The following is a 27372-nucleotide window of genomic DNA, read 5'->3' as shown; positions in this document are numbered from 1 at the left end:
CCAGGCCCTGCCACATTTCCTTTGTCTTTCAGTCTTAAGCATTTGAAATGTCCTCTTCATTTGCAGTTTTCCATATAACTATTCTGTCTCTTTAAATGTGTGCCATTTGTTTGTACATATTCATTGCCAAGTTTTAATCTATTCACATTCTGATGACCTGGAACATTTATATCACCATCCTAAAAGGATGAGTCATCTTGAACCAGATGCTCCCCAGCGTTTATTGCATTTTGTCTAGATGTTAGTTTATAAAATTCTCTGTGACATGCTTTCCTTTGTTTTGATATTAAATGTGAGCAGTTTTGTTCAATCTCTAGTCAATGGAAGCAGTTTTTCTTCTGCAGGAATTACCTAACCAGTACCTGCTGTTGTTATGTGCGAATCAGAACCAACATATAGTGACCCTAATGGGGCTTTCAAGGTAAGTGAGATATTTAAGAAGCATTGTCTGTCTCATGGGCCGTGTGCATGGAACAGCTAGTATTTCAGAAAATATGGCACTGGAAGTCTTGCACTCTGGCAGTCCACCTACCAACCTAGATCTTACCTTTCAGCATTCGCCAACTGCATTTTCCACTGTAAACAGTGCCAGTATGGAACACAGCTATTGATTGCTTCCCTCTGCTGTCTTCTCTAGATAGCATGGAATGATCACAATGTTTGTGCCAAGACAATTAAGGAAAAGTCACCAAGCAAAGCATCACCATACAGATGTCCATTATGAACTTACCTCTCTGTCCTCACTATCTTCCTTCTCCCTCTCCTCCTCCCCCCACTCTCTCAGTTAGTGTTTTGTGAATTAAAAGAAATAGGAGCAATCAATGATTGCTCCTGGGATTGTTTTTAAAAACCGTTTACACAGACACCAACATAACAATGTTATACCTTGCCCAATGGTAACTTACAAGAAAAAGTAATAAGACTAACACAGTTTCCAGGACAGCACTTTGGCCCTCCTGGAATTTTGGTCTTCTGCACCCAGAAGCCCTTGCAAGCATGGCTGATGGTAAGGAATGCTGGGAGCCTAAGTCCACAACACTTAGAGTGTGAAAGGCTGAGACTCACTGCTCTTGAGAAGCCATATTCAACTTTTTTTTTTTTTTGGATGGGGGTCATGGTCATAAACACAATACGAAAGAAATATAGGCTGTATCCGGATTGTATAAGTAGTATACTAAAACTTATAAGGTGGTATATAAAGAATTGGTTCAAGTCTGTGGTCCCTTTCAAACATACCAGTGCTGCCCCCCGCCCCTCCCCAGGTGAGAAGCCCTCACACTGAAGCCAGCATTTCATATTGCCACTGAAATCTGTACCTGAGACATGACCCTTCTGGCTGAATTTGAGTTGAAGACAAAGTTTTAAGACAGTGCCAGAATCACTTTGGTATTTATTTAAGGTTTGCGTAACTTGCTATGGCCAGTTGCAGAGAATGGGTGAGATGCTGGACACATCTCGATAGTACAGTTTGCATGGGAGGTAGGCATGCGATGGAGACATGTCCTGCCACCTCGTTAATTCACTGCAATTCCCTACGCAAACCTCATGCAAACATTAATAGGATTCTGATCAGAATTTAAGAACACTGTCTTAAATTCATCACTGTCCTTTCCTAAAGTTTATTTTCCTTCGGCATTTTTGTTGATTTTCTTCTTCAGCAACCTCTCAGTTGCTTTCCTCTTCCAAACCTTCCTTCTTTCACTATCTACAGTGGTCATGTTGAGGATACCATGGCCCAATAGCCCAATCAGGCATACTGATTTCCTCTCTCCCACATCCTAGATGTCCCCATGTTAAACTTAAGATTCTAAAACACTCCAGCTATCCACATTAATAAATTACCTCATAGCAAGAGTCACACTACCTCATAGGCCCAATTTCTTCTCCACTTCTTCCCTTAATCACTCTCCCTTTATCAGTACCCCTCAGACTAGTTATGATGTCTACCAGCCATCAGGGCTTCAAGTGTATATACTGGGAAGAATTAATACCCGTTTTCCATATGACAGTGGCAATTTTTGTGTTTCCACATAGTGAAGAGGTATAACATTCATATCTTTGTAGTGTACTACTCGGACACTCTCTTTTTCTTTTTTCTTCTGAAGTGACATAGCACTACACTGATTTTAACAGCTGCATTTTCTAGTGAAATGGAGTAGTTTTTTCTATTTCAGCTGGCTCCCAAGGAAGCTCTCAGAGAGGGGGATGGAGCCTAACCAGTGCAGTGTTAATCTTCTACAGCATTATACTTGACAGGCATATTTAAAATATAGTATAAAAATGTTCATAGGAGAGATGGTAGGCACTCATCCGAAGGGGAATATCCTACTGTAATGTCATACCTATCACAATGGAGATGTCAACAGGAATATCCTACTGTACAGTAATGTCATACCTATCACAATGGAGATGTCAACATCAACATAACCATAGGACATGTCCCCAACTTCCCCTCTGGACCAATGTAAGCAATTGCACACACCAGAAAGGGGGGGAGGGAAGCAATGTCTGCTAAATACACACAAATAAACAAGCCTTGACAGCTGAATATCACTTTAAGAAATGCAGGCATCCGTGCAATTAGATTTACATTGTGCAACTGCAGAAAAATGAGTTGATTTAAAATGCTTCACTTCAACACAAATTGCATGGTATTTTGCAATCTAGTCAAGGCCTTACGCTAAGATTCCCTCTTTTCATCCTAGAATATGGAAATAAACAGGTAACATAATTATCTGTAATGATTTGCTCTTTGTTCTTGTAACAGGGTATAAAGAAGTCATATTTCGAAAGTAATGATGATCTTCCAAAATGGCCTAAGATAGAGGAAAAACTAAGATCAACCCAAAGATAAAGGTTTATTTTACTGAAGTCCTCCTGAAGCCAATATGGATATACAGTGGTGCCTCGCTAGACAATGATAATCCGTTCCACTGAAATTGCTGTTTAGTGAAATCATTGTCTAGCGAAAAGCATTTCCCTATTGGAATGCATTGAAACCTGTTTAATGTGTTCCAATGGGGAAGAATCGTCGTTGTCTAGCGAAGTTCAGCCATAGGAAAGCCGCTTTGCAAACTGCCGATCAGCTGTTTAAATAGCTGTCTTGCGAAGCTTAGGTCCCCAAAACATCTGTTTTGCGAGCGCGGAGGGAGCTGTCAAAATAATTGTCTAGCAAAAATTGGTTTGCGAAGCAGGGACCAAACATTGTCCAGGGAAATTCCCCCCATAGGAATCACTGTTTTGCGAATCGCTATAGCGATCGCAAAAAGTCAATGGCTAGCGAAAAAATTGTCATGCGGGGTAACTGTCTAGCGAGGCACCACTGTATCTTCAGGACTGCGCTTTCAGGGGGATGGTGATGTAATTATCCAACAGAACAAGCTCTCACCAGCTGGTAGACTGCTTATGGATTAAGTGGTATGATATGTCTAGGCAACATAGCATCCAAGGAGTTCTCTGAAAGTTGGTTGCCAGGAGGTGTCTGTCTATAAAGGCACTTGCAGGCATAAAGAGGCTTTTCCAGGTGCTTTGGATTACAATCTAGAATTCTCACCCAGTGGAAAAACTGCACTCTGCAACCACTGAGGTTATTAACATTTAACTCTTAGCTTTAAAAAATACTAATACTTTTCACTATTACATTAATGTTGGAGGAGAATAAAAATGGGACAAATTGGAACACAGTGCTGGTCCTTTGTTGTGCCACAAAAGGCTTCGATCTTGCAGCCTTTCGTTATGTGCTCTTCCATCACCAGGACTTTAATTCAGAGTAGAACTCAAAATTTCAGAAACTATTGGTGTGCAAAATACATTTCTAGAAACATGCAAGCTACTTAAACACATACAGATTAAAACACTGTACTTTTTGTTACATAATGCAACTGTTCTGGAACTGGTCAGCTGCAGAATTTTCCTATTATGCTGTTAAAAACTGTGCTGAGTATTTTAATTTTACATATTTCCTAATTAAATTTTTTTTAAAAAATCCCACAGGTGCATAAATAGTAGCAGAACTGTTTGCTTTTAAAAAATTATAGTGGGAGCACATCCATTTAGCTTATTAATGATATTCTGAAATTGCCAATTCTTGCTGCAATTCAAACAGAGCAGAACCCAAGGGATATGAGAAGAGCAGAATAACCGAGTATGATATGTTCTTCTAAGTGAAAGTCTATTTGCTTTCAGTCCTAAGCCATTTTCCTCCATTCTGTGTTGGCATGCAGGCATTTTTAAATAAACAACCTCTAAAGGCTGCTGCTGAACTGGCAGCTGACTGCTCCTTCCGGATTAGTAATAGAAGGTCCTCAACTACACAACCAAGGAGAAGCACGATAGAGCTGGGGAAGGAGAAACAAAGTAGGCTGCGTGACACATGTAGCACTCTGTCAGCATCTCGCCATCATTTGCTCACGGGTGTGCCTGAAATCTGCTCACAACCTACACCAATAACTAAAGTGAAGCAGAAAAGCAAGAAACTGTGGGCCATGCTTACTCTAAAACTGTGCTTTCTCTGCGTTAAAAAAGAAAGAAAGAAAAGAAAGTATGGGTGAGGGCACAGAAATGCTTCTTTGCTCCAGCAAGACCCTGTATCTGCTTTAGTGGAAAATCATCATTTCTGTAGACAAACTTCAAGTGAAGATTGCTTGTGTGTTTAAGATAGAAAGATCCAGGGGGCTTACAGTCTTCATACAAGGTATATGCATGCTGGAATACATGGCCTCTGTAGTCTTTCTACCTGCTTAAATGGCTAAATGCTATTTCTGATGCTGCTGCGCATCATGCACTGACAAACTGTGCAGCTGATAGCCAGCCATCCCACAACATCTCACAGCACTGCTGTGGCTCTCTTTCAAATGGTTAACAGAGGGTCTCAGAAGGAGTGCCTGTGGGGGTTCTTGGCCTCTGCACTCAGCAACAGAAATGTGAGGGGTGTGCCTTAGTTATTCACTCTTTGATTTTTATTCCCCTTAGAACCCAAGGCAGATTTTAAGGAGAAAAGCAGGATAAAATATTTGAAAGGAAGGAAGGCAATAAAGGTTTGAGATTGTAATTCCTGCATGTACATTCTGAAGTTGTGAAGTTTCACATCACAGAAAACTAGAACCATTTTTTCTCTTAAATCTCTGCATCTGATCTTGAGACCTAATCTCAACATTCCTTATAGACTAAATATCAAATGTTGGGAGGGGAGGAGAAACCAAATGGGTATTCAGACACACTGTACTATGTTCGCAAATGGTACATAAAAATGAGATATACAGCTAAATGTTTCACCACCTTATCCTGAGAGAGCAGCCATTAAATTCCATGATTAAATAATTTTTTCCATGCCATGGGGAAAAGATCCATAGATAAAAGATGATCACTACAGTACTCAACTTTCTTGAAATGTTTTGCTTTCCATCCCAGAATGTTGCAGGGTAGCAGCTGGTATGTTTTATTTTGTGACCAAAACAAAATGCAAAAGGATAAAGCAAGAAATGTGCAGATAATGTAACACATTTCTATGTATTGAAGTACAACAAAGAGAGCTGTCTGGATTCTTTCCCTATTCTGCTATTAGTCTTTGACTTTTCATTACATGGGGAGAAAGGCAGGATAAAATACGGAAAGCCTTGTAAAACAATCACGGTTGTGAAGAGCTGCTTTTTTATACACTATCTATAAAAAAGATAATTTTAACAATGTTTGGTGCATGAAATAGTCCGATAAATGACATTGTACTTGTAAGAATGATTATTATTGATCCTGAAAACACTTTAAAACAGTGAGTGCACTACAAAGTATATTACAGAACCACAATAACCTGTGTATAAAGATAACAGTTGATTACACCATCAACTACATTTTATTTAGTTCTTGCAGTATTTGTTCACAGGTACTACAAAAACACTTTTCTGATCTTTTTATGTGCATAAAGAAAACTCCTTCACTGTGTTGGCAGACATCTGTTCACAACAAGACTTAAAACAGTGCTCAATTAACTTGCAAGATGTGTCTCACAAGGAAATGCAGTAACTTGTAATCAATAGCACACAGTGCCAGCTTATCAGACACTCTCCTTTTATGTCATGTTGACACAGAACCTTCAAAATGTCAACTGGTGGTAAATTGTGAGTTCAATGACTTTTGTAAATGTTCTGCTTTTCTAGGCAAGTCTTCCCTCACTTTTTGGCACCGTACCGCTAGTGAAAGCACACACTTATTCACTTACACTGCCTTCACTAACATTAGTCTGGAGCCACCACTGTTACCCATCCAGTGTGCAATCCCTGAATGAGGCAATTCATTGACATACTGGCCCAAGGAGGAGGAAGAAGAAACAGCCAGGCAGTACTTTATTTGCATTTTTTTTAAAAGTAAGTTCAGAAGGAACATAGAAAGAACAATTACGCTGCATTATAATTTTTAAACATTCCATACTTTTATTTCTAACTAGGTTGCCTGGGAAAGGGAAGGAAGGTTTCACCACTAAAACTGCTTGTTTCTAGCCACACATAAAAAGTGGAGGATAGCATCCAACTTTTAGGCAAATCGTCAGCACACCAAAACTGTAATGTTTCAGTTGAGGCAGTCATTTGCCACAGAATGCAGATAGCTGAATTATCTTCACTAACGTGTCTTACACAGTGTCTTCTTTAAGCTTGTAATAAAACATTAGTCTGAATGGTTTCTATTGCTTTATTTTCCCTACTGCTAAGATAATACTGCTAACTGCATTTGAAGTGCATTTTTCTTTACTATTTTAATACATCGGTTTTTTAGAAGTCAATATTATTCACTCTAAAAATAATTATGAATGAACAAGTGGACTATAAATAAATAAATACAATTTTGAACTGACGTGTTTACCTTGAATTATTACATATTCTATATTCCAATCACCAACTTTGCTTTCGCAACTGTCTCTTCTAGAATTCTGATCTACTCTTGCTTCTTCAGCCATACCTCTAAAATGATTTATTGTTTATTGCAATTCTCAATGTCTTGATGTTTTCATTTATTATTGATCTTAAAAGTAGTAACATGGTGGTGTCTCCTCCTAGACCATTTGTCTGGTCTATAATGAACAATCAAAGGACTCAGTTGATAGGCATCTGCTCCAGAACATTACAGTCAACTGCGCAGTAGAGGTTATTTCAAAATCTGAAAGAGCTTCCAAAATTTGTGGCAACAGTCTACTGTATGTGATGTCATTCTAGCTGATGACATTTCAAGATGCCAGGACATGCTCTTACTGACTTTAAGATGGTCATTCTGGAGAAAAGGTACTTCAAAGTGGAACTCCAGAATATTGAACTTCTTTATCAATACTGTACACCTGCCACCAGAACCAGGGGCGCGAATTCAATACCAAAGGCAATGAAATGGTCTACTCACCCACAACAACAACATTTCTAATTCATCCTCTAGATCAGGGAGTCATAAGAACCTTTAAGGCTCATTACACAAGTATGAAAAGGATTCTCAATCCTACAGAAGAGAATCCTGATAGAGAGAGTTGATCTCTCTCTCTCTCTCTCTCTCTCTCTCTGTCTCTGTGTGTTAATCAGATGTTTATGCTTTACAGTTACATTTTTGTAAGCATAAGAGTTAAACATGGCTATTGAACATTGAGGGCCGGCACCCCTAAACTCAGTGTTATTAAAGGTGGAAGTGTATGTTTGTCTATGTCTACTTTTATACAGCTTATCTGCCAACTCAGGAGAACATTCCATGCATTTGAGAAAGTACAGTTTACAAAAGCATACTGCAGCATAGGTTTGCTTAGACAGAATAACACTGGGAATTCTTCGTACAGTATGAATTGTTTCTGACATGATACAGTCCTTTTACACTGTAACGTATGAGAGTGGTTCCTTCAAATTGCCCTCAAACTGGGATCTTGTTATATTGGTAGCTTAAAACTTAGGAAGGAGACTTCTCTGATTCGTAGCATGTTAAAGTTTTCCCACGTGAGCCTATTTTGACATAAGAATGCTTGTTTGGAAACAAGTCCTTTATGATGGTTTAGACTTAGAGGACTATCATTTTGAATAGTATGTCTCAATAAAATCTAATTGCTGCTTGAGAATCACTTAAACACACTGGGCTGCAGTACCCCTTTAAGTAGAAAGATGGCACAGAAATCCAATAAAATAAAATAAATGCAATTGCTAATGCCAAAAAGCCATTGAATCAATGGGACTTTTTAAACCAGCTATGTATGTCCCACTCTAGACTGGATTAATCACTGGATTTATCCCACAGTTTTTAAATTCCCCACCCCCAATACACATCAAATTGCCCAACAAGTGAAACTTTTAAAATGCATTCACAGAAATTTAGCCACCAGAATAATACTAGCTGTTTCCATGCCAACAATACTTAAATTACAAGCACTACAAACTATGCTAGATAATGAGATGCTCTCCTTTATGAACACACGTTTCCTCATTATACACAGAGCACAAATAGCCAAGATTTCCACAGAATGCAGCAGGGAGCTAATCTGACCATGGAGTATCTGGCCAGCGGCAGGTCCCTGCATGTGTCACAAGGAGCTGGACTGCTTGTGGAGCATCTGGCTGATAAAGGGTCTTCAGATGTATGGTTGATGCTAGCATAGCCATGACCTGCTCAGCTAGCAGTGAGGCTCTCAGTTAAGGTAGCTGTATTCGTCACCGTTGGGTGGGGCAGCAAGGGCCTCTCCACTGTAGTGTGGTAGCCATGTAATGATGTAATGCAAGATATGGGGTATGGAGGGCATGCTCATTTCAACCCTCCCATTCACTACCAGAGGCAAGAGGCTCGGTGTGCCTTATGGCAGAGCTGGCCATACCTATGCAACACACAAATCCTGTACTTGCTGAAACAATTTCCCTCTCAACTCCATAAGTCTTGGCCGTTCTCACTCAATATGCAGAAGCTCCAGCCTCGTGTAGATCTGCCCAGGCTGTGAAGAGCTCTATTGTTCCCCACTGAATACCAGATACTGTATATGTTAGTTCTCTCTGTGCCTTACCATAAAATTGAGCAAAACAGAGATTGCACAAAAAGAGACTGTTATTGTGTGTTTATCTTAATATCTAAAGCAGGGGTCATCAACCCTCGGTCCGATGCTGGTCCGTGGGCTTGCCGGGACTGGGCCATGGATACGGTCATGTCACGCTCGCGCTAGGGGCGTGTTACATCCACAGCTGGTCAGGTGCAGAAAGGCCCATAATTGGTAACTCGCCCCATAAGAGAAGGCTATAACACAGTACATAATTCTCTGTTCTAGAACCAATTCCTGGCGTCTCAATAAAAAAGCAAAACAAATTCTGCAGGGCTAAAGATCAGTGGTCTCATAATCTACTCCCTGACTAAGGCAAATATTTACATGCATAATTTACCCTGGACATACAAGAGAAGGTAGTCTGGTGGGCATACAAGATAAGGCCTCTCTGTGAATGCACCATAGCTAAGACTGCCTTGTCTTTCTTTGATTCTATGGGGCGATGAATACATTTTTCTTCTGAGTTCTGGACTACAACTTCCAGAATTGTACTGGCCATACTAGCTGAGGGAATTCTGGGAATTTTTACAGTCTCCACTGGCCAACAACATTAATCACAAAGTACACAGAGGTGGCGTCACACAGAAACAGAAATGAAAGATACATCTTTTCCTTTTCCTTCCAGAAGTGAAGTAGATACTCTATCCTAGGCACTGGTAATACTCCATTGACACAGAAGCATACATTGGCACACTAGGCCATATTTGGGTGGCACCAGAGTAACAATAACAGCTTCAGCAGCAGCAATGGCAACTCTCTGCCTTTTGGAAGCTTTCTGCCCTTGTTTAAGGAGTTTTTAAATTTTGCTTTCTGAGGATTTTAATGATATTTCTACTGTTAAACTAGTTTGTTATTTTAAATGTGAATTAATGTCCTTTTTCTTCTCATACGTTTCTTAGAAAAAGTAACTCAAGCTGTGAGCAATTATCAAATAACTGCAGGATTTGCTGCAGTTGTAGTACAGATCACTTTGAAGTATTCCCCCCCCCCCAAGTCATACAACCCAAAGGCTGAGGCAGATTGGTTTGGCCCTTTTTCTTCCCAACATCTCTTTTTCATCTGCTGCTGAGGTCTTCTACTTTTTTCAAGCTGGAACAATATGAACAGACTTTTTTTTCTGTGTGATTAGTTGATTTATTCTTGTAAAGATGATCTGTATGTAGGGGTGAGTAGTATTCCAATGATATAGGCAGTTACACATTGAGTGTGAACACTGGAACCCCCCAATCAATCTGCATCCCCCGTCTTGATTTCAAATGTAATACAGACTGCAAGTCCAATTGCCAGTGTAGTTACTAGGGGTGCGGAACTGGTAAAATCACTCATTAAATATGTTACCCATTTTGAAAGTCCTATTAGGGTCACTCTAAGTCAGGATGCGACTGTGGTGTCCATTTGTGATATAACTAAATTTATAGCTACTTTTATAGGTACAGAGATATAGAATCTATCTATCTCTTTATCTCTCTCTCTCTACATCTCTCTCTCTCTCTCTCTCTCTCTATTTCACAGTACAAAGCACAGGCAAGTGACATGTGTTTAAAAAGTAATAGAAAGTAGCTATTTTTGAGGAATAACTATAACAATAGCTAATTACTTTTGCAGGCTTGGAACAATAATTAATTACTTTTTATATTAATAGTTGCTAAACTATTAATATTGTTTATTGTACTTCATTTAAAAATGTATTTTTACTCACCCAGGATTTGAACAGAAGGCAAGAAGTGTATACAATCAATTAAACTAATAAATGCAGGGTACATAAAACCAGAAGGTAGGATGGATTTGATTTAAATCATAATTTAAATTTTAAAAATCAGATATTTTTGATTATTTAAATTTTTTAAAAATCATTCAAATTGTGATTTAAATCAATTTGATTTTTTTTAAAAAAATAATTAGTTTTTATCCATCCTGGAAACAGGGATGAAGAACCTTTGGACCTCCTTTGTTTTTGTCTTCCGTTCCCATAAGCCTTGCCCAGCACTGCCAATAGAAACATACAGTCAAAAACATTCCTACCATAATCCCTGGTAAAGACAGAATCACCTCACTGGTCTTTTATTACAATTAAACTTTACAACCTTTGAGTGAAGTGCAAAAAATTACAATGCAATCTGAAACCTATCTGCTCAGAAATAAATGCAACTTGGTTCAATAGAAGTTACTCCCTGGTAAGTGTGTGCAGGATCATCACCTTAAACTGTTCGACCCCATTGTTTCCCTGCTTTGAAGAGTGTCCCACCAGTTCTCCTAAATCTTTCCTTCCTTCTATTGCTTCAAAAGATATATATATATTGCCCTTCATTCTTCTGACGTTTTGCTTCAATTAACTGTACATCTTGGTTTCATTTTCTATAGTCTTTGAATGACATTTTGGAAAGGGTCCTTCTCAGACAATAGGAACAACTGCTTTGATCTAGACCCGGATGGAAAAGTGCCTCCAATGTGTCAATATTGTGGGATTTGTCTCATTGACACTATCCCAACCCCTCCACCTTTCTGACTAGCCTTTCTGCTCTGAATTTCCTCAGACTGTCTTTCTGGAGTCCAAAACTAAAATTTATTATCATTACTATTTCTGACTCTCTTACTGCCAGGTCTCTCTCCCCCTCTCCATTCTTTTTCTTAGCTAAAAAGGACCAGGGTGTGTACCTGCCTCTGTCAATACCAACCAAAGCAATGACTCAAAACCTTTGGCTCATGTTCAGAAAAAAGTACTATTTAGCCAGAAGGATTTTAAGGAGGCCTCTCTAAGGGTTTATTGGCTTATAACGGAGTGTGTACTGGAGGATAACAAGCCCCAGTCTTTTCAGGAAGTCTTCCACCTTGTCATGTAGGGAATCTAAGGAGAAGGGTAAAACCACAGAAATCATGTTTTTATTTTTTATTTTTATTTTCACCCCTCCCCCACCCACTCCAATCTCCAATCAGTCTATTAAAAAGTGTACTTTTCTGCACCACATTCATCAGACCAGGGAGAAATGTGGGTTAAACAAACAAGAGCTAGGATCGGATTTACCATGTAATGAATACAAGACTAACGTACAGAAATCACACTGCCAACAACATTTTTAGCAAAATGCTAATGGGTGTCCATTTGGTCAATTAAGGTTTAGTTTTGGTAGCTGTGCTTGCAGTAGACTTCAAGGACAAAATTGTTCTCTGATGAACAGGTCAATTAAAACCCAAAAGTCAGGAACCCTAATAAGGGATTGTAAGGTCTCTGTCTGGAAAGGGAGACACGAATGCGCCTCCCCTGCCTGCATCCTCCCTCTATATCTGATCTCTTCATACTGACAGAGAAGGTCTACAATGGAGCTCTGCTCTTATCCAGAGCTCCACACCACTGGACGTGAGATGTGGAGCTTCCACTTGACATGAAGACGTCAGGAGTGGAAGGGAAAAGCCCAGGAGGATGTATGTCCCCTCTTTCCTCCCCACACGAATACTTTACAGTGCCTAAATGGTGTCAGGGTATTACCCGAATATAAGAATTAGATTATTTAGGAAAGAAAAACACATAGCAAATGCCATAAAAATGGGCATGGCAAAGTCACACTTCCGTTAAATAGAAGCAGGGTACATCTGCTGAGCAGGCACACGTTTTAGAATAAAAAGTAGTGCTCTCGCTGTACAAGGGGCTGGCTCAAAGCCTGACATGCCCAGCTGCTCCATATTCTGGCTGGAGAGGATCCTGAAGCAACATAAAACATAAGCAGCTACTGAGGAGCAGCCAGCAAATCTCCACAGATATCAGCACAACATCCGAACACCAGTTCTCAACATGCACCAGAGGCAGGGCCATCCACATCAAAGGGGGGAGGGGATGAGAGTTGGACCGTGATGATTACATCACGCTATGGATAAAGCCACACACTTGTCCAGCTGAGGCTATGCCAAGAGGCCTGATGACTCAGGAATGGGCTGAATATATCTCCAGCTATTTTCACTCTTTCTTCTCCAATTGCTCTCTTATTGTGACAGTCTCCTTTCCTTGCTTATGCTTCCTCCATGAACACAAATCTTCTGAATAAAAATGCATAGCCAATATATATATATTTAGCTTGGCACGCTGAATAAAACATCATCTTGGGCATAAGAAGACCTTGGTCCTAGGGGCAAGAGTCATACGGAGGATCATTCCTTATCAGCCATTGCACTGATGCCTTTATAGTACAGAAATTGCTATCAACATGTACAAAGGACATCTAAAACCACAGAAAGCAAGACAGACCTCAGGCCATTGCCAGCTCCAGGAGTAAGTGTAAAAACAGTATCAGACAAAATGTAACAAAGGCTACTTTCTGATATACTGTATGTGTATGTAGGTCATAAGGCTGAACATTTTCCAAACTTTGGCATCCAGGAAAAAACAAGCAAGTAAACAATCTGTTTATTATTGAGAATCTGCTTAGGTATCTTACAATACTAAGATCCACATCTTGGTTCTCATTGTATACTCATTGTTTTCAGCTTTAAATATTGTCTTGCATTCTTGTAAGCCTCCTTGGGTCCTTTTCAAGGAGAAAGGCAGGGTAAAATATTTTAAATAAATAAAAATAAATTCCTTGCCTTTGTTTATTTTTTTAAAATTTGGTTTTAATTAAAAATATTTAAACTAGGAGACTTACGTGCTGAAAGCAAAGCACCAGCCTTCAGTACAATCTTTAGTTCCAACAGTGGTGTTGAAAAGTATGGTTAGAAAATAAAAATGATATTTCCAAGCCACTATCAAGAAAAAGGGAGGGGAGCACAGAGAAGGGGGAATAATGACAGAGGGTATCTTGGTGAAAAGTGAAAGGTGTGTTTTGCTTGTGCCTTGTCTATGTATGCTGCCTATTTTGTTGTTTTAATGTGGATGTGTGTATTAGTTCGTTGGCTTGTTCTGCTGTATATTCTGCTTCCTCATTTTATCACCATGTCCACGCATATGTGCGTGTTTCTCTGAGCATTATCAGTTTGCTTTGAAATGGTTTTGTTTTTGTGCTTTGCAAAGTTAAATATGTGATTTGGCATTTGGGGTTCAGACCTCACCTCTGATTTGTGCTCAATTTATCAGCCAAGTTCCTTGCTTGTGAGCCTTATCAGTTTGTCTTCTATGAAATGGTGCTGGAGCAGAGAGCTAAGGGTTGAAGTTCATAATTCATGCTATTTCTGTGTTTTGAAGTTCATACTAAACTCTGCTTCATACTTCAATTCTTCATACATAGGTCAAATTACTTTTCTTTTAGCCTCACAATACTGTATTAATTTCCAAAACATGGGTGGTTCATTACTACCTGTGCCTGTGTAAGGATGGGCAAAACTTATCTTAATGACAGCCATTTTGTGAGAGCACTCATGATACTCCCTCAGAATTCCAAAAGTACTCTTTAAAATAGAGTATCCAAGAGTCCTGATTGAATAAAGAAGAGACTATTAGAGAAAATTAAGAAAATCAAGCAGTGTTGTACTCAATAATGTGTGTAATTCCCACTCCACAGAAGCAGAGCTGCAATGGAATACTGAGAAGACAAGAGTCATGACTATGGAAGAATTACATAAATGTAATGTTGACAATGAGGCAAAGGGAATTGTTAAATATTTTCTGTACCTTCATCCAAATGAAGTATGCAGCCAAGAAATCAGAAGACTGAAATTTGGAAGAGTGACTATGAAGGAATTAGAAAAGATTCTCAAGAGCAAAGATACCAAGGTGGTGATAATCTACAGCACTGGTTCTTAACCTTGGGTTACTCAGGAGTTTTGGACTGCAACTCCCAGAAGCCTTCACCACCAACTGTGCTGGCTGGGGTTTCTGGGAGTTGCAGTTCAAAAACATCAGAGTAACAAAGGTTAAGAACCACTGCAATATTCCTGCTTACTGTGTATGGATGTGAAATCTGGTCTGTAAAGAAAGGAGGCCAGGAAAAAAAAGATTCATTTCAAATGTGGTGTTGGAGAACAGCTTTGCATATATAGTGATGCCTCGCATGATGATGATAATCCATTCCAGGAAAACCACTGTTAAGTCGTCATGAGAAAAGCCTTTCCCCATTGGAATGCATTGAAACCCAGTTTAATGCATTCCAATGGGGAAATTACCTCGTCGTCCAGCGAAGATCCTCCATAGGGAAGCCATTTTGAGAGCACCAATCAGCTGTTAAAATGGCTGTCCTGCGAAGCATGGGTCTGGAAAACGCAGGGCAGCCATTTTAGGAACCCGACGATCAGCTGTGAAAATCGTCGTCTTGCAAACAAACAGTTTGCGAAGCATGGACCTAATCATTGTCAAACGAAAATCCCCCATAGGAAACATCATTTTGCAATTGTTATAGTGATTGCAAAAAAGTCAGTGTCCTGCGGATTCGTCGTTTAGCGGGGTCATTGTCATGTGGGGCACCACGATACCGTGAACTATCAGAAAGACAAAAAAGTGGGTGTCAGATCAAATCACTCTGACAGCCTACCTCGAAGCAAAAATTACTAATCTGAGGTTATAGTACTTTGGGCACTGCACAAAAAGACAAAACAACTGCATTTTTCCATATTTAAGACTATACTTTTGTCTAAAATCTTTAGACTAAAATTGAGGGTCATCTTATATACAGAAGTAAGCTGAGGAGCAGAAAAAACCAAGTGGAGAGGAAAAGGGATCAAAATGATCCTGCAGCTGCGGGATTGCTTTGATCCTTTCCCTCCTCATTTTGCTAAGCCCGGTGGGGTTAAGCATGAAGGGAGAAAGCAGGGATCAAAGTGATTGTGCAGCGCTTTGATCCCTTTCCCCTTCCGCTTGCTAAGCCTCGCTTAGATTTCTTAATTTTGGGTTAGAAAAGTGGGGGGTGTCATACATGGGGCCATCTTATACACAGAAAAATACAGTAACTGGGGAAAAAACAGTGCTGGAAACTTTGGAGGTAACAGGAAAAGAGAAAGGCCAAATAAGAATGGATTGACTCACTAAAGGAAGCCACTGGAGTGCTCACTGGAAGGACAGATCCTGAAGCTGAGGCTCCAGTACTTTGGCCATCTAATGAGAAGAAAAGACTCCCTGGAAAAGACCCTGATGTTGGGAAAGTGTGATGGCAAGAGGAGAAGGGGACGACCGAGGATGAGATGGTTGGACAGTGTCTGCGAAGCAACCAACATGAACCTGACACAACTCCGGGAGGCAGTAGAAGACAGGAGGGCCTGGCGTGCTCTGGTCCATGGGGTCACGAAGAGTCGGACACGACTAAACGACTAAACACACAAAGGAAGCCACAACTCTGAGTTGGAAAGAGCAGACCTGTTGGTTCCCAGACTCTTTGGCGAATCACTAATTCAAAGAGTTGCTATTAGCAATTCAATGGCACATAATAACGGTTATGAAGAATGTTGTCTGAGTAAATTTACTTACGAGAGATGTTCATTCGGGATTGACAAAGAACCAAAGGATTTTTCAAGTCACCTGTTTGGACTTGCAGTCAAGACTGTGTTTTCAGGAGTTAAGTTGTTTTGATAATCATTTATTTATTTATTTATTTATTTAGTTGATTTATACCCCACCTATCTGGTCTACCCGACCAATCACTAATTGACCCATCTGTTAGTAACATTATGAGCATAAAATCATTCTTTCAGGCTTTTTCTCTTGCAATGCAGTATAGTGTGGATAATGTAGAAATAGAAATGTACTTTTCACATAAGTTCTAAGCAAACCTACTTTTATTTACTTACTTAGGAAACCATGCAGGAAATTATCCATAAAGCTGCTTCAAAAAGACTAAAAACAAAACAAAAACATGGCTGATGCCTACCACACTCATTTCAGCAGATGAGGATGCATAGTTTTCTCACTTCAGTAACAAAGGAACATTTGCTAAAGCAAGATATTTCCCCTTACTATTATGCTGGTTGGACCAATCTCATAGTTGCAGTTCAATACCCCCCCATCATATCTGCCTGTTCTTTTCAGTATCAGTTTTACCTGGTTACCGTTCTAACCCATCCTAAAAACTCAGCTGATTTTAAATACAGTGGATGTTTCTCCAGCAGATTTTAATATGCTTAATACCCGTGGTAAATCTATTGGTACTGCAAATACGGTACTGTATCATACTGCAAACTGAAACTCTTGCTTCAAATTTATTTTTTTAACTGCAAGTCCCAGAATCACCCAGACTGTCAACAAATGATTTTTCCAAGCCCTGGTCCATATAATTTAGGGAAGACATTGTAAGATATTGGGTCAAAATCCTAGGCATTTTTCCATTCTCATAACACAATTGACATAATCATTACTGGTGACTTCCCATAGCTAAAAACATTAGCTGATAGCCCGTGTGGTACGGTGAAGAGAGTGAAAGACTAGGACTCAGGAGACCTGGGCTGAAATCCTGGTTCAACCAAGGAAACTCACAGAGTGATGGTGGGGAGCAGCGGTGCTAGTAAAGCAATCCTTAAATATCTCACACACCTTGAAACGTTCTATGAGGGTTAATACAAGTGAGATAACATAAGCCACACTAGCAAATGCCTACACTAATATCTTAACTTGCAAGAATTAACCAACAAGATTTATCCCAATCATGTTACATGCGTGGACATTAATAGGAAAAGGCCACATTGAGTTACCAGCTTAGTACATGATAAGCTGAGCTGAGTTTTGAGAACTTCTGTTTATTAAATGTAATTGCATGAATCGGACTCTAGCTTCCTATTTGAGCAACCAGCAGTCAAGCACAACCTGTAAGCAAAATTGCAATTCCCTCACAAAGGCTGTACGTCTTCTTCTTCACTTTAGACCTTCTTTCTATATAACATGCAACTAAATTAGAGAACTTTCTATATCTAGGTATCTGGCTGCAGAGCCAAAGTTTGGGCGTTTGATTCCCCACTGAGCCTCCCTGGTTGGCTGGACTCAATGATCCATGGAGCCTTGACCCTTACAGCTCTGCACCTGTAAGATTATTGTTAAGATTATTATTAGAGATGGCCATGAACCGGCAGTTAATCTGGTTCGTCCTTCGGCTGAACAGGTGTTTGATACTTCCAAGCTCTGCCTCCTCCAGCAGGCGCCCACTGAGAGGCAGCACCATGGCTTCTCTGCCCTGGCTCCTCTGGGCAACGTATACAAGGGGACTGATATGATCAAGGGTCGCTAGTCATGATGGTCATATGCAACCCTCCAAGACCACAGACAGTATGTTAGTGATTGCCAGCTGCTGGGCAGCAACAATGGCAGCAACACCATTTGCCTGAGATGGTGTGTTTTCAACAAATGTTGTGCTTTCAACATTTGTCTGAAAATTGTTGAAAACACAATATTTGGCCTCTGGTCACAGTGCAACTGAGCAAGACAACCCAAAGGTCTGCACCAAGGAAAGCATGGTTTGCCCACCATCTATTTTCATCCCCCCAAATGAAAAAAAAAGGAAAAAGAGATTGAAGAAAGAAAATAAGCTTCCCAAGCTAAATTCTTCTTGCCCACTCAGAACTACCAAATACAACCCCCTGCCTTCCAGAGATGACCAAACAAACAAACAAACAAACGTCCTTACAAAGTCACCCATCTTGTCACTGTTCAAACCAAAACAAGTATTACATCATGGAGACAGAAAAACACCTATTACCACCAGTGATGGATAAAATACATTTTGCAGATCAAATCCTCTGTCTGGGAGAGCCCTCAATGAAATAAGAATAAAATCTAACAGTCATTTCAAGGGGCTTCACTGCTCCCTGCTAGACTAAGTAGATTAGACTAACCTGTCCTAATTTCAAAAATGTTGGATCCACTAACTGTTTGCATCTTATAAAATAGGGAAAAAAACCCTTTCTATTTAGGCCACAGCGCTGGGCTGGCATCAGATCCGAAGACATCTGTGTACCTCTCACAGCAGCTGGGAAAACTTCCCACTGAGCTATGGAATCCAGCAGAACTGGAAATTGGTAAGAATTCCTGGCTAGCCTTTAGTTTCAGCTTGGGGTGGGGGTGGGGGGGACATTCAAGCAGAATTAAATGCACATGGCCCTTTTCAGTCAAGTGAGCTTTGCATCCACTGTGAACGGAATATTTGCTTCTCTTTTTAAAAAATAAATACACAAAAACTAGGTATTGTTTGCCAAAGCTTTGCATACACTATTATACTAATTCAAGAATAATGTTAATATCCTCAAATAACCTTCCTGTGACAACTATTTTCCCTTCTTTTCTTTTATATATACACGTATATATATAAGATTGTTAAAGACGCCCCAAACCGGACTTCCCTGGGACCTTTTAATGGCTTTCCTTTTTAATATTGTTTGTCTTATATGCAGAAACTCATCCCCAGCCATAACTGACTACTGTAACTAAAAGAATATTTTATTTAAAATAGCAATATTTGAGAATCGCTTTTATTTTTAAATCTAGGTTGCATATTGAATAGGCTCCTCAAAGAATCTGAGCGTCTCTTGGTCTGATGCTATTTATGCTAGAGCTGGGCATAGGACAACCCTCCAGATGTTTCTTAGACTGCTACTCCCAGCATTCCTCAATACTTGCTCTGCTGATTGGAGCTGGAAAGGAGTTACAGTCCAATCACATTTGGAGGACTGCATTTTGCCCACACATTTTAAACCAACCAATAGCTGATATTCTGTCCACAGACACCTACTTCATACCAAAGACATTGGCATTCAAATGCAGGCTAAAACATTTTTGTCCACTGGTGTTTTAGGTATTTCTTTAAAAAACCCATTTATCTAATCCTTGTCAAGCAAAATCTCAATACTGTATTTTTAATGTGGATTTCTGTAAATTTTCTTGGAATCTATCTTGATGATATAATGTATATAAACATACTGAATAGAATTTGCCCCACCCCCCAAAAAAGAGAGAATTTAACAGCTGTTAAATGATAACAGAAACACTATTTTAAGTTCAAGGATTTTTCAAAATTACAAAATGTTTGAATTTTTTTCCTTACTTTCACCCCCCACCCACACACACACACCTTTTCCTTTGAAAAATGTGCATTCCCCACTACATAAAACGCAATTCCATTTTAATCAAAGGGAATGGACATTTTTAGTAGTTCATATTTTTGTTTGAATGTGCTCACAAGGGGAAAACATACCCGCCTTTACTTCCAGGGAATGGGTAGAAAATCCAAAAGAGCTTATATCAATAGTTGGCGAAGTTTACACTGTAGATCATAACTTTCCAAATCCATCTGGTTAGGGAATTCTGGGGTTTATCATCACAAACAGTCAACATTTTGAAGATCTGGTGTATATGGACACAAATCTATATTTCCTCCTCACAATCACAGATTACACCTTAACTTACGGTACAGTACCACTGGCAATAAAAAAACACAGTTAAATCAATTTTAGTGCTATTTATATTGATTTATAAACTCCTAGGCACACAATGCACAGGTGGAATCCATTTATTTGGACTGCAAAGTCTTTTTTTTAAAAAAACTGGTTGGTAGGGGCTTTTTAAAATACTGTACTTCTCTTGTAAATCAATTTATTTCCATTCAGGTTGGTGGTTATGAATGTTACTGTCGATTTACTTTGTGTCTTTCTGATTTTGAGTGCTACTGGCACCATGGTTTTGCCACTCCATTGTTTTTAAAAAATCATTTTTAAATGTTTAGCAATGCATCACTTAAGTGCATTTTGACCGCAAATGATAACTGGCAACATGGGCAACCACCCCACGTGGTGTCTTTGTGAAACATAGCAACTTGACACCACTGAAAACTATAGAGGCGACAACAGCCCCAAAATTAAAAGACGCCTGCTTCTTGGAGGAAAGCAATGACAAACCTACACAGCATCTTAAAAAGCAGAGACATCACCTTGCCAACAAAAGTCCGAATAGTCAAAGCTATGTTTTTTCCTGTAGTGATGTAGGGAAGTGAGAGCTGGACCATAAAGAAAGATGACCACTGAAGAATTTATGCTTTTGAATTGTGGTGCTGGAGTAGACTCCTGAGAGTCCCCTGGATTGCAAGGAGAACAAAGCTATCCATTTTGAAGGAAATCAACCCTGAGTGCTCAGTGGAAGGACAGATCCTGAAGCTGAGGCTCTAATACTTTGGCCATCTCATGAGAAGAGAAACTCCCTGGAAAAGACCCTGATGTTAGGAAGGTGTGAAGGCAAGAGGAGAAGGGGACGACAGAGGATGAGATGGTTGGACAGTGTCATCGAAGTGACCAACATGAATTTGACCCAACTCTGGGAGGCAGTGCAAGACAGGAGGGCCTGGCGTGTTCTGGTCCATGGGGTCATGAAGAGTCGGACACGACTAAACGACTAAACAACAACTACTTTCACCCTCATTAAGAGGCTCTTTAAGTCCTCGTCACTTTATGCCATCAGAGTGGTATTATCTACATATCTGAAGTTGTTGATATTTCTTCCGGCAATCTTAATTCTGGCTTGGGATTCATCCCGTTCAGCCTTTCGCATAATGTATTCTGCATAGAAGTTAAATAAGCCGGGGGACAATATACAGCCTTGTCGTACTCCTTTCCCAATTTTGGACCAATCAGTTGTTCCATATCCAGTTCTAACTGTTGCTTCCTGTCCCACATATAAATTTCTCAGGAAATAGATAAGGTGGTCAGGCACTCCCATTTCTTTAAGAACGTGCCATAGTTTGTTGTGGTCCACACAGTCAAAGGCATTTGCGTAGTCAATGAAGCAGAAGTATATGTTTTTCTGGAACTCTCTGGCTTTCTCCATAATCCAGCGCATGTTAGCAATTTAGTCTCTAGTTCCTCTGCCCCTTCGAAATCCAGCTTGTACTTCTGGGAGTTCTTGGTCCACCTACTGCTGAAGCCTACCTTGATAAACTTTGCTAATCAGACCCTATTTTCTGGGTTTCTCCATTCACAGAGGTGTGAAGGATAATTCCCCATGCTAGGACTAGGTCATGATAATTCCAACATAGGGACTGTGGTCACATATAACAAAAAAAACACTCACTTCCATATTCTGACACATTTCATCAACATTTATTAACACCCTTTGGGAGTGAGTGCTAAAGGGTTTTTACCGCAATTCCCATATATATTAATTCTTACCCAGCAGCTAGGCCAGGGACAGGACTGAATGAAATAGTACAACCATCCCCCCACTTCACCTTTCAGACACAGCTGGAAAGCATTTGTAAAGTTTATTTTAAAAAAGGGATAAGGGAAAATAAGTAAATAAAAGGATATTGCAAACAATAGTAAAATAGTTCCAAATTCCAGCAAGTGTGGGTACAAGCATACAAGATACAAACAGCAAACACCAAAAACATAAGAAATTTTGAACTACCCTATTCTTATTGTTATCTAAACAGAGGGAAAGGCATAGGATCACCAAAGCTCTCCTTTCAAGTGAAGAGGTAGCCTGGCATGGAAATACTTCCTTCCTGAAGGTTCTGAGTGAGACACGATTGATAGCTACCTTGAGTAGCCCTTAATTCACTTTGATGACTCAAGGGAACAAAGACAACCTGGCGAAGAAGAAGAAGAAGAAGAAGAAGAAGAAGAAGAAGAAGAAGAAGAAGAAGAAGAAGAAGAAGAAGAAGAAGAAGAAGAAGAAGAAGAAGAAGAAATTTGACAATGAACTATCTCTCCGACTTGTTCCCCCAATCTGCATAACCTCCAGCTGTAAGGCACAGCCATTTATTTGGTCAATACACAGAATGAAGAAATGAGCAAGGATAGAGTTCAGGGAATGAGTTCCTCTGGATTTCGAACTCTTTGAAGTGATGTACTGCAGGAACACAGGAGATGGAGGTGGGTTGTATAGGAGATTTTTGTTGCTTATTTATTTATTTATTTATTTATTTATTTATTTATTTGATTTGATTTGATTTGATTTGATTTGATTTATAACTTGCCCATCTGGTCTATTCGACCACTCTGAGCGGCTTATCATCCATGACATCATGGGCATTGTCCATAGGTGGCTGAAACATAAAACTACTTTTCATGCCATGATTGCCCTCTTTGGGGAGAAAGAAGGTACTGTATATCCTCCTGCTCTCTCTTTTCAAGTCACAACGAAATATTGCTGTTTGAGTGCTGAGAAAAATGCCTTTTCTCTGCAACTGTTGGAGAGGAACTCCTCACAATAATTGTGTAACTATCAGTGGCATGTTTATTGCTCAAAAATATAAGCTGGAGAGGCCCAAAGTTAATATGAACTCACCATTTCCAGGCAGTGCTATGCCAGTTTCATCTAAAGTAAGCAGCACTCCCAGAAATCAGGGTTTATTTTAGGAATTAGAAGTTACTGAATGTACCTCTTTTGAAACACCTAATCCAAGCTAGTTCAGTGGCCATGATAGCAGCCCTAGCTGGCTCAAGACACTTTGCATATCTAACCAAACTGCGCTGTACACCCTCACTTACAAAATTTACTCCCCACTCAACACAATTTCTTTTCCTCCTTAGTCCTTTTACAGACCTGAAAATAGGAATCACCTAGCACAATATGATGTCCAAGTAATTTGCTCTTTAATAGCAACTAGCATGTAAATCTCTTCTTCCTTCCAGATGCAGAAAACTAGTGCACAAAAGCACAAATCTTAGGAGGCACAAAAGCATGGTCAGAGGGCATTCATAGAGTTAAGATGTTGCCAGATCACCAGTATAGTTATACCACATTCCCAGCAGTGTCCCATTAGTAAAATGCCATTTCTGCAATTGCCTAGTCTTTTTACCCACATTTGGAATTATTTTAATCTTATATATATATATCACTCAGGATGAAGATATCAGACCACCATTCACACTGTCTCCAGAAATCTAGCAGGTGCACAGAAAGTTTAAACATTCAAAAACAGAAAAATGTAGCGGCTCACTGATGTCAATGGCATAAAGCCAGCCCGAAGACTGGAGACTGTGGGCTAAGAACAAATACAAGGTGAAAAGATGACTGTGTCTGAAGCAACACCTCAAAGGTGCTATCAAAGTCACAACGTTAATAAAAACAATGAATGAATAGAGGCATTCTGGCATGATTAAAAAACACACTGGCCAAATCTCATGCTCACGATAGAAAGGTTAGCCCAGGAAGTACAACATTATGATGAGAAAGGTCATTGCAATCTGTAGGTAAACATGAAATGTAAAGAAGATTAAGCTTGCTTCTGAAGACTCCTTTCACACATATGTGATTTAAACACAAGTCTCCCAAGGTTAAAAGGGGGGCAGGGGCGGCAGCAGCTGGATGTGAGACTAGAAGAAAACTTGACTCTCTTTTAAAGGTATTTGAAGACCTGTTAGTAACAGGCTAGTATAAGAAATAAGTCAGACACCTCTGTACCAAAATGTCACTGCATGGAAGGTGTTAGCCAGCTAGCCATGACCTTTTCTTGAATGCTCCATACCATTCCTCCTCTCCAGACCATATCTTTTGGTTCTTGCACAACAGCCAGTCCACATTTGTTACCACCAAGCATGTTCAGTCCTCACTGAGTTGCCTTGGGGCCCAGCCCTCTTTAACTTGCAGACTTTCTTAGACTTTTTGCAATTCTGCAAACATGTGGATTTCTTCCAACCTGTGAGTTGGTGATGCAGTTTGGCTAAAAGTGGATATATACATAAAAGAAGGAATAGTGTGTGGACAATAACTTTGGTACTTCCACCACCTTCAGATCATACATGCCTCAATTTTTAAAAGCTTTGAGCTTTCATTAAAAGGAAAAAGAAAATCTCATCAGAAGGCTCATGTACATGGTTTAAATTCATCACTAGCCGCAGTCTAATGCACGATGTTGGGCTACTGCATTTAAGCAAAGCAGATTATTTTGGCTTCAGTTTCTCATCTGTAAAGCAGAGTTAATAGTGCCCAGGTTACAGGCCTGATGTGAGAATGGTAACTGTTTTTGCTTATAGGGAGTCCAACCCTATCACCAGTAATGATCACACATTTCAATCAAGCCACTTTACATTTACCAGGTAATATTAATCCAAGAGAAGAATAACTATGTGTATCCAGCCAACAAAGATTTAAATATTCAAAACAATACAGATAAACTAGCTCCTCTTGTATGTGGAGAATCCCCATTTTGTGGGATGAACAGATGCTGCAGCGAGAACAAAATGTAGAACAGGTGAAGCTGGATCTCCCCTTTTATAAAATACTAAATTAAATTAATCCTCCTCATGCCCTTTTAACATTTGATTTAAATGGTAAATTAAATTAAGTCTCTACGTCATTTTAATTGTTGAAATAGGCCCCAAGGCTATTTTTTTGTCTCATGAGTACATTATAATCCTCCGTTCTTTCAAATAATATTTTTAGTTTACATTCTCAGAAGGCATTTTAACCAGACTGATAATGTGGAATCTAGTCAAACCATTCAGCAATTGCTAAGAGAAAAGAGGAGAAACCAGAGTTTAGAAATGTTACTTTAAAAAAAAGACCCTCCTAGAATCCCTCACACAGCAGGACCAGCATGCTAATCTACAAGCATAAGTCCAGCTAATATAATTAATCATACTAATAGCTATTGTAATAAATGAATTTTTAAAAAATCTTGAAATACTTGCAATGGATAAGAGAGAAGAAACCATTCTGTACAATTGCCAGAGCTCAAACAGTTACTTTTTGGACTACAACTCCCAGAAGCCTCCAGTCAGCATGGTTTCCATGCTGGCTGGAAGAATTTAGGAACTGTAATCCAAGAAAATGGATTTGGTCCACAAGAGGTCATACTACAATAAGTCTTTGGAAAGCAACAAGTCCCTGACATTTTCACTGCAAAAGTCTTACGCTAACACAGTCTGCCTTCAGGCACATTTGTCTTTTATCTCCTCACTTATGGCTTTTCAAACCGGAAATCTGTATGAAGACTAACAATCTTAAATCCTAATTAAATCTCATATCTTTTTTTTTCACCTGGTTTACAAGCTTTTCGGAAGGTTGTGCTCAACATATGGTTGAACACATCTATCCAGCCATTCACAATTCTTGGATCCCGTTGTAACCCTCAACGTGCAACAAGAACAAAAAACGTGCCGCAGATCTTTCCTTTGGCAGAGAAACCACCTAAGAGTGCACTCACAGCGCCATTTGTTCTGTGGTACGGCAACATTTTGCACTCGAAGCCCAAGGGATACTACAGTATATGCCTTTGGATCTTCCGTGGGTTAATTATGTCTACCAGCCCAGCCATCATGCTTTGAAGCAAATGAAGGGGCTGGCTTCACACGTGCATGGCTACCACCACTTGAAGACTGTAGGTAGGACCTAAAAGTGGGGGGGAGGGGAGGTTGCCTGAGGGAGAAGCGACAAATCAAACACCACAGACAGGGTTTTTGTATCATTGAAACACAATGCTTCTCAGTGGAGTCCCCTCACACCTTCCACTGTTAACTCTCCATATGTTCAATTAAGGGAGGTACGTCTATGTGAATCAACCCTCGGTTATTCCGAGTCTCGCCTGCTCGTAATGTGGCCAAAATGTAGCTGAATGCACAAGGATGATGGGTCGGATGACCGAGGGCAGCACGTGTTGGTTGACAGATCGTGACTGCCATTCAAGTCAGAGCGACGGGCACCCGGGCAAGTTTAAGGCGAGGTTGGAGGCGAATCCGGGGGCATCCCGGGACAAGGCAAGCCTCCTTCCGCCTCGCCCTCCCAGCTGTTCTAAGTAGCTCTGGCTCTTTCCCTCCCCGCCATCCAGAAGCGGACCCCCAGCCCTCCGGTCTTCGGAAGCGGGTTGCCGCCCCATCTGGTTCGTCCCCCTCCCCTCCCAGCCGGCTACCAAGCGGCCGCTGGCCTTACCACATTGCTGAGGAAGTCGGCTTCGTTCAGGTCGCCCAGGTCCAAGAAGCCGGAGGCGCCCCCGGGGAAGAGGCGCTCCGAGGGGAAGGGCTCCAGCAGGCCGTCCATGGCCGAAGCGCCGAGCCAGCGAAGGGGACCGTGGAGGAAGTAGGGAGCAGGGAAGCCGCGGTCTCCCCCCCTTCCAGGGCGGCGAGATCCTTGGGCAAGCTGAGCCGGCGCTTCACTCCCGGGCAGCCCCGCACACCAGCTGCCAGGAAGCTGCTCTGCTCAGGAGGAGGGCTGCGCCTTTCGCTCCCGAAGGAAACCTGTAATCCATGGGGCGGCGAGGGAGAGGGGAGAGAGAGGGGCTGACTGGGGGTCGTTTAGCCCGGGGTGGGGTGGGGTGAAGTCGATGACAAGGGGGGGGCGACTCAAGGTGGTGGGGCCGACGGGAAGCAGGGAGGGAGGGAGGGAGCGAGGAGAAGGAGGGGTGTGCAGGATGTGGCCCGAGAAAGAGGGAAGGGGGGGGTGCGCCCGGCGGGAGCCTGCAAGGGCTGAGGCAGCCTCCTGTAGGGACAGAAGGAGGGGGCGCCTGATCCTC

General features: G+C 40.6%; 1 protein-coding gene across 1 annotated transcript in view; it reads right to left on the bottom strand.

Moving 5' to 3' along the window:
* Positions 1–27056, bottom strand: part of CREB3L1 (cAMP responsive element binding protein 3 like 1) — a 111490-nt gene extending 84434 nt beyond the window's left edge. The window contains exon 1 of the mRNA XM_020798655.3: positions 26793–27056. Within this exon, the coding sequence (XP_020654314.1) occupies positions 26793–26900 (108 nt within the window). The 5' untranslated portion in view covers positions 26901–27056. The remainder of the gene's footprint in view (positions 1–26792) is intronic.
* Positions 27057–27372: the final 316 nt, after the last annotated feature.

This window comes from Pogona vitticeps, chromosome 1 (assembly GCF_051106095.1).
Source record: "Pogona vitticeps strain Pit_001003342236 chromosome 1, PviZW2.1, whole genome shotgun sequence".
Classification (NCBI taxonomy): Eukaryota; Metazoa; Chordata; class Lepidosauria; order Squamata; family Agamidae; genus Pogona; species Pogona vitticeps.
The sequence above is the reverse complement of the archived record's forward strand: the minus strand, read 5'-3'. Positions and strand labels throughout refer to the sequence as shown.